General features: G+C 31.3%; 1 protein-coding gene across 1 annotated transcript; it reads right to left on the reverse strand.

Moving 5' to 3' along the window:
- Positions 1-89: 89 nt before the first annotated feature.
- Positions 90-2,722, reverse strand: LOC117924125 (probable leucine-rich repeat receptor-like protein kinase At1g35710). Its single transcript, XM_034842696.1, has one exon. The coding sequence runs from the start codon at positions 2,672-2,674 to the stop codon at positions 107-109; it is 2,568 nt and encodes an 855-aa protein (XP_034698587.1). The 5' UTR covers positions 2,675-2,722; the 3' UTR covers positions 90-106.
- Positions 2,723-8,410: the final 5,688 nt, after the last annotated feature.

An 8,410-nucleotide genomic window follows, 5' to 3' on the forward strand; every position in this document is an offset into this window, starting at 1 on the left:
AGCTATAAAGGTATTAAATATATCGAATCTCGAAGATACCAAACTTTTTAAAACGAAAACAACAAGAAATTCAAAAGATATATCGGAAAGTAAAATTTGGAAAAGATTAGGAAAAAAATGGGGTATACTTACCTGGTGCTATGTAACCATAAGTGCCTGCAAGAAGGGTTTGATTGGATGAATCAGGGTGCAGTAGTCTAGCAGTACCAAAATCTGATAAAAAAGCATCCAATTTATAGTCCAAAAGAATATTGCTACTTGATATGTCCCTATGAACAATGGGCGGAGTACAGTCATAATGCATGTAGCATAAGGCATGGACTATGCTTTTAACCACATTCACCCTTTTAATCCAATCCAGTTCCAAAGCTTCAACTTCATTGTTCAATACACAGAATAAGCTTCCTCTTTCCATGTACTTGTAAATCAAAAACATACATCTTTTATGTAGACAATAGCCGTGAAGTTTGACAATATTCCGATGTAGTATTTTTGACAATATTTGCACCTCATTTTGAAAGCTTTTCAAGTATGTTGCCTCATCTGTCTCCCATCCATGAAGCTTTTTCAGGGCTACCACATTGCCTGTAGGCAATTGAGCCTTGTAAACACTGCCATAGCCTCCGATGCCTATGCAGTATTTGATATCGAAATCCTCTGTTGCTTCAATGATGTCTTCATAAGCAATTTTACCATCATAATTCCATATTGAAAATATATCTCCATTTTTTGTCGATGTTGTCTTGGTTTGACCTTGTTTCGTCTTCCGCAAAAGCAAGAGAAACCCAAACACCGCAAAAGAAAGAAACAAAACAGTAGATATGGCAATAACAATGATAAGTACAATTTTATGTCCTCTTTTGCAATGCGGCCAACCTTTGATTTCGCCACATAAACCTTTGTTGTTGTCAAATGCGCCCCTAGAGAATTTGGACTGTAATCCAAAGGGTATATGACCCTCTAAATCGTTGTGTGATAAATCAAGTGATGACCTTATGTGGTCATATATAGCAAGAGGAGGAATGCAACCTGAAAGTTTATTGTGGGAAAGATTCAAGTTTACTAAGATCTTCAAGTTCTGGAGTTGGGAAGGTATCTTTCCATGGATCAAGTTATCACTAAGGTCGAGGCTAGTCAGATTATTCAAATTTCCTATCTTAGAAGGGATGCGACCACTGATTCGATTTCTACTAATGCTGAGCTCATTTAAATGAATGAGATAACCCAAAGATGAAGGAATAACTCCGGTAAAATTGTTATGATCCAATCTGAGATGGATTAGATTCTTCAGATTCCAAATTCCAGGAGAGATGGAACCGTTGATTTGATTGTAACAAAGATACAAATGAGACAACTTGGTAAGATGACCAAATGTCAAGGGAATAGGACCTTGGATTTGATTTTTGATGAGATGGAAATAAGTCAGATTTGTAAGATGACCCAAAGATGAAGGAATAGCACCAACAAGGGCATTATGACTCAAGGACAATTGAACTAAATTTTTTAAATTCCCAATTTCAAAAGGGATGGAACCGTTGATTCGATTGAAATTAAGGTACAAGTATTCCAGGTTGGTTAAACTTCCAAGAGAGGAAGGAATGACACTGGAAAGAGAGTTAGAACCCAAATCCAAATGAATCAGATTCTTTAAATTCCCAATTTCAGAAGGGATGGAACCGTTGATTCGATTGAAATTAAGGTACAAGTATTCCAGGTTGGTTAAACTTCCAAGAGAGGAAGGAATGACACTGGAAAGAGAGTTAGAACCCAAATCCAAATGAATCAGATTCTTTAAATTCCCAATTTCAGAAGGGATGGAACCGTTGATTCGATTGAAATTAAGGTACAAGTATTCCAGGTTGGTTAAACTTCCAAGAGAGGAAGGAATGACACTGGAAAGAGAGTTATAACCCAAATCCAAATGAATCAGATTCTTCAAATTTCCAAAAGAGGAAGGGATGACACCATAGAGGAAATAGTTATATCTCAAATCCAAATGAATAAGATTCTTCAAATATCCAAGAGAGGAAGGGATGGCACCAGAGAGGTCATAGTTATAACTCAAATCCAAATGAATAAGATTCTTCAAATATCCAAGAGAGGAAGGGATGGCACCAGAGAGGTCATAGTTATAACTCAAATCCAAATGAATAAGATTCTTCAAATATCCAAGAGAGGAAGGGATGGCACCAGAGAGGTCATAGTTATAACTCAAATCCAATTCCTCTAATAGAGTGAGGTTACCCAGTGAAACAGGTAGCTCACCATCAAGTCGACAATCAGAGATACGGAGGTAAGTGAGTTTTGTAAGCGTACCTATCTCATCTGGGATGCGACCATAGATGAAAGAATGACTAAGGTTGAGATGGAGGAGGCTGGGAAATGAAGAAAACTTCAACTGGCTAAGCATACACCGTGGAGGTGAATAGGTAATCTGAATAACATGTCCCTCCCTGTTGCAGGTGATGCCGTCCCATGTGCAATGATGAGAAGTAGTGTTTTCCATGTACCACCACCAAGTGGAGTTGCGGAGAGCCTCGGCCTCAGCCTCCACCTGTGCGTCAATTGTAGCAGCAGCAGCAGCAGGAGGTGATGAGATCAAGAGCATGTTACATGATAACAATACCACTGAAACCACCAACACCCTACAAGGATTAATGGAAAACCACTCCATTTTTTCTTAGTTTCGATTAATATTGCTATATATGCCCCAGTTGATGGTTTTATAGAAGTGGTGTTGGTGTTGATCCAACAACTCTCTTCTTCCACCCACACAGCATCTCAAGCAAGTCAAACAAGTCTTCTTCCAACTCTCCATTGGACATTAATTTGTTGGGAAACAAGTCTTCTTTGCATTAATTTGAAGCATAATTCTTGGGTACCATGTCACATGGTTCCACCTGTAATCTCTATCTATTAAAAATTAATAAAAATATTGATACACAAAACATGTATTAATATTTTGTTTTTGTACTTAAATTTTATTTTCTACTTGTTATAGTCATCAAGCATTTATTTATTTTTTATTTTTCATTATTTAATAGTAATGAATAATGATAAAATAAAATCACAAAACATGTTTAATATTGATAAAAACTAAAAAATATTATATAATAGTAGTAGTCAAAAGACTGCATTTTTATTATGTAATTGTTATTCCACTTCATGATTAGCTTGTCTAACACTTCATTTGAAGTTTCTTCCAAGCAAAGCAAGTCAACTAAGTCTTCTTAGGCCCACTTTTTAGACTTTTGATTGTTAGAAGGTTATGCTGCTAATTAACTGAGAAATTTCCCTATGATAGTAACATGTAAGGACCACAAAGAAAGCCTAAATTTGACCATACATGGATCAAGATATATTATTAAATATTTTAAAATTTGAAAAAAAAAATTATTAATTTCACATAGGAATTAATTAAAAAAAAAACCTTTCAAAAAAGTTTTTCTATTTGTTATGCAATCATCAAATATATATATATATTGCTTTTCTTTTTACTAATAAAAAATAAAATTAGCTCCTATAAGCAGTACTCTGTTTTTTTTCTCTCCTAGACAAAGCAAGTCAAACAACCATCCACATATTATTTCTAAAACACGATATTGGAAATTTCTTATATGATACGTGACATATGAGACCACATAAAAAGAACACAAAATAAATAATTGCAAAGAATTCCTTCCAAAAATTTGCAAAGTTTATTATATAAGGAATTAATGATTTGAAATGTTAAAAGTTATTATATTTTATTTATCATACATCAGGTAAGAAAAAGTTTAAAGTCTTTTTTCTTTTCTTACTCAATTTCTAGAATTAATGATGCCTTCATGTCTCTTGTTTTAGCCACGCAACAAGTCAAGCAAGTCGTCACTCTTGATTGGAATTTTAGTGGGAACTGAACATAATTATTTTTAAAATTTTTAAATAAAAACTCAAACGATAATGATATAACAAAATAATTATTCACAAATTTTTATAAAATGAATTGTGGGAAATACTCATACCTCACCTGTATTTGGAAAATGATATGTTATTTTTTATGTATATATATAATTCCAAATAATAAAAATATTAAAATTTTTAACATTATATTGTAAATAAATGTTTTATTTGTCTTATTAATTTCACAAATTTTAAAAAGGAAATCAAAATAATTTTTAAAAAGGTTTTTCTATTTGCTACATAATTAGTAAATATATATTTTTATTTTAATAATAATAAAACATAAGATTAAAATTATTAAATATTTTAATATTAATATAAACTAAAAATATACTTTAGTCAATATTTTATTTGGTTATTTTCCAAGTAATAGGTAGACAAGAAAGTCTTTCTAGCTCCATTACCAAAGATTTTTAATTTCATTCTATGTAAAATTTCACAATGATCGTTGTCGTGTATGTCACGATGTTTGAAAAAGTTGTTCAAAAAGTGTACCATCCATAAATTATGTTGATATTTTTATTTTTATTTTTATTTATTTTTTATTTTATCTTTAAATCACACCTACTTCATGGTGGTGTTGGTGTTGAGCAACTCTTTTTTCTTATGCAAGTCAAGCAAGTCTTCTTGGACGCTCAGAAGCATAAACGTATACCTAACAAAATAAAAAGTTCTAATATGAAAATTATAGAAATCCTGTATTGCAGCTATAGTCAATCAACAACCCAAAATAAAAATATTTTAATTAATTTTTAAAAATTAAATCAAATTTTAATTTTGAAAAACTCTCGATTCAGGTTCAACATTTGGTGTCATATCATATGATTCTACCAAATAGATATCACGTAGGTGTATATTAAAAAAATAATTAAAAAATAACAAAAATATAAAATCTATTGAAGGGGAATATAATTGAAAGTGAGAGTTTGCATGCTATTGAATTGTATGTATTGTATTAAATACAAACTTTTCAATTATTTTTAAATTTTTATTTATTATTTTAGAAAGAGTTTTTTAAATGTAATGTGTAACTTGATAAATAAGAGAATAAGAAATAAAAATAAGTTGAATACATTCCACCATTTTATTCATCATTCTCTAAAAGAGGAATGTAATGTTGAAGATTTTTGTAACTTGACATGTTGAAGATGAATTTTTATTTTGTGATGAAAGAATATAAATAAATTGAAAAATAAAATTGATGGCATTGGTCACCATAATATAATAAACGTTATTGGCAAATACTAAGAGAAAGGTAGCGCATTATATTGTTTAATTTAAGTTGATAATTTTATTTCATTATCTACATGTTGGGCATTTTATATTACCATGTTATGCATTTTATTGAAGCCTATGGGTTGCTGCATAATCAATCAAGGATGACAATGGTTACTTTATTTATTTATTTTACATATAGTGAAAACTAAAATTATTTCTTGTTTTTTATTTTTTTACATAATATTAAATGTTTCTTATTTTTTATTTTTAATAGTAATAAATAATAAAATTAGAATTACTAAACATTTTCATAAAAAAAAATATAAACTAAAACATATTACATAACGCACTAAAACCACCAAGACTTAATGAGAAGTTGCCTGCTTTTATTTGATTGCTATCCTAATTACATGGTTAGCCCTGACCAATATTTTATTTGATTCATCTCTTAGTCAAAAAATCTTAAGCTTACTGCCAATGACTTCAATTTCATTGTGAGTGAAATTCCACAACAATAGTGTCTTCTATTATATGTCGATGGTTTTACGCATTATGTAGTATGTTTTAGTTTATATATCTATAATTTATTTTTATTTGATCGTTATCCTAATTACATGGTTAGCCTTGACTAATAATGGAAGCTTGTATATTGTTTGAGAGTGGTTAAAATGAATTTTTATTTATTTTATTAAAAGACTATTTTGAGTCAACGCTCATATAAATGTATGTACAATAATAAAATAAAAACTTGGAATAAGAAAAAATTAGACATCTTATATTATAGAAGCATTTAAATATAGAAACTAAATCAATCATTCACAATAAAAATATTCTAATTAACTTTTTAAAAAATAAATCTAATTTTGGAAATTAAGTGGGAAATGAAAGACAATTATATTGGAAAGCATGTAACTTGGTTTTTTCTCTTCTTTTTAAAATTGGTTAGCAAAAATTAAAATTATAATATAATATAAAATATTTTTATTCACACGGTGTTTAAAATAAAATTTATGAAATACTTGATCATAACTTGTTCATATCTATTTATATATTCTAAAACCAACAACTACCGTGCCTCACCTATAAACATTAAAAAATTATCAAAACTTACTAAATGAAAATTTTTGAAAAGATCATTAGAAAAGAAGTTTTTTTACTTACTAAATAATCATGACCTAATATCTTATTAGGTCATGTACATATTTGTTTGAAGACGACCTAGAATGTTTAGTGTTTTCAGATAATAGAATCTCCATAACAATTGACAAAAAAAAAAAAAAAAAACAACAACAACAATAATCTTCTACAATCTTGTAGAAAAACGGAGATCAAAAGAATCAGAGATGAGAAAATTACAGCAAATCATATCATTTGCTTTGATACCATATCAAGTTGAAGTAAGGGAATGGAAGAAGAGAAGAATTAACCCTTTCTCATTGAATAAAAAAACACAGAGACAAAAGCTATATAAAGAGTTCAGTAACAGTAGTAATAAAGTAATAAAAGCAGTTACAACAAATAAATATATACATGACCTAATATATCTTATTGTTTTTTAAACTACAAAAAATAAATTAAAATTATCAAACATGTTTAATACTAACATAAACTAAAAACATAATCCTTGTTGCAGGTTATGTTGTACCATATGGAATGATGAGAAGTAGGGTCTTCAAAGAGCCGCAATCTGATGAGAACAGTAGGTTGTATATCTAAAAATGGTGATTTTTTTTTTCTTTTTTTTTTAACTTGTTATATAATCACTAGATATCTTATTATGTTTTTATTTTTAACCAAAAAAAAAAAAAAAACTAGAATAACCAAACATGTTTAAAATTAATGTGGACTGAAAACACAATCCAAAAACTATTTATGTTTTCTATTTTAAAATTAATAAAACCAAAAGTTTATCCAAACAATACATTAGCTAAGTGCACGCTATTTTAAAAAGTAACTAATAAGAAAATCTATCCAAACTAATATCCAATGAATTTTTTATTACTACTCAAAAAGTGATATTTGATAGCTTGTAATTAACTCTTTTAAACACTTTTGAGTAGTAGTTATCACCTTTTAACCCAATTAACATGTTAAGGACCCTTGCAATCAATTCTAATCAAATTGTGTTAAGTTTTGGTGTTTTGATAGCTTTTTTATCACCAAAACAATCCGAAATTGAGGAGCGTTCTTTGGAATCCATGGCAAAGCAATGGAAAGCTCAGAAGCATGAAGAACCGAAGCTTTGAAGTCCTTTGCCATAAGCAAATCCGGAATGCAAGGAGTGTGGGATCCTCCCTAAAAAAATGCCACGTAGCTCTCTTTCCCTTGCACATGCAGACGGTCCCCCTTGCGATGCGCGGCATAGCTCATTCCACCCAGGGAAGAATTCTGTCTGGTCGACGTTCCACCTTCTCCGGATATCTCACATCCAGAATTCTGTCCGGTCGACATTCCACCTTCTCCGGATATCTGACATCCGGAATTCTGTCCGGCTGACGTTCCACCTTCTCCGGATATCTGACATCCAGAATTCTGTCCGGCCGACGTTCCACCTTCTCCGGATATCTTACATTCGGAATTCTGTTCGGCCGACGTTCCACCTTCTCCGGATATCTCACATCCGGAATTCTGTCCGGCCGACGTTCCACCTTCTCCGAATATTTCACATCCGGCGCCTGACGCCGGATGAGAGAGGAGGGCGTTTCAACTTCCCCGGTCAGATATGTCCGGATCCTCTGATAGCGCTTAGCCAAAGAGTTTTTTTTTTTCGAAGCTCAGGAAGTCAACAATCCAATGCTTTAAACGGTGCGCGATTCGGAGTTGAAATGAAGGAGTTACAGCCATTGCAAGCAGATCACTCCAAGTTGAAGGCAGAATGTTGCACGGCTGCGAAATCAGCCTTTGGCTGCGAAAATGTTGTCCTTTTGCTGCAAAAATTTCGCAGCCATTTTGCACAGTGCCGCGGTGTTCTCCTGAAACTTCCCGATATGTGCGACCGACATTTTGAGAATTTTTTGCTTTAAATATTTGATGTCTAAATCCCCAAACTCTCCTTGTAACCCACCTATCATAGGATTCCTTAGTCTTTAAGCAAGAACAAAGGGGTGAATAACCTCTTATATATAGTTTGTAATTTCCTTTACACAATATATCATATATCATCATGTAATCCGACGAGAGGAAGATATATAAAATACAGAGCACTTGCTCTGCTTTTTAGATATATTTTTGTTTTCTCGTTCTTTTTATT

Source organism: Vitis riparia, chromosome 10 (genome assembly GCF_004353265.1).
Source record: "Vitis riparia cultivar Riparia Gloire de Montpellier isolate 1030 chromosome 10, EGFV_Vit.rip_1.0, whole genome shotgun sequence".
Classification (NCBI taxonomy): Eukaryota; Viridiplantae; Streptophyta; class Magnoliopsida; order Vitales; family Vitaceae; genus Vitis; species Vitis riparia.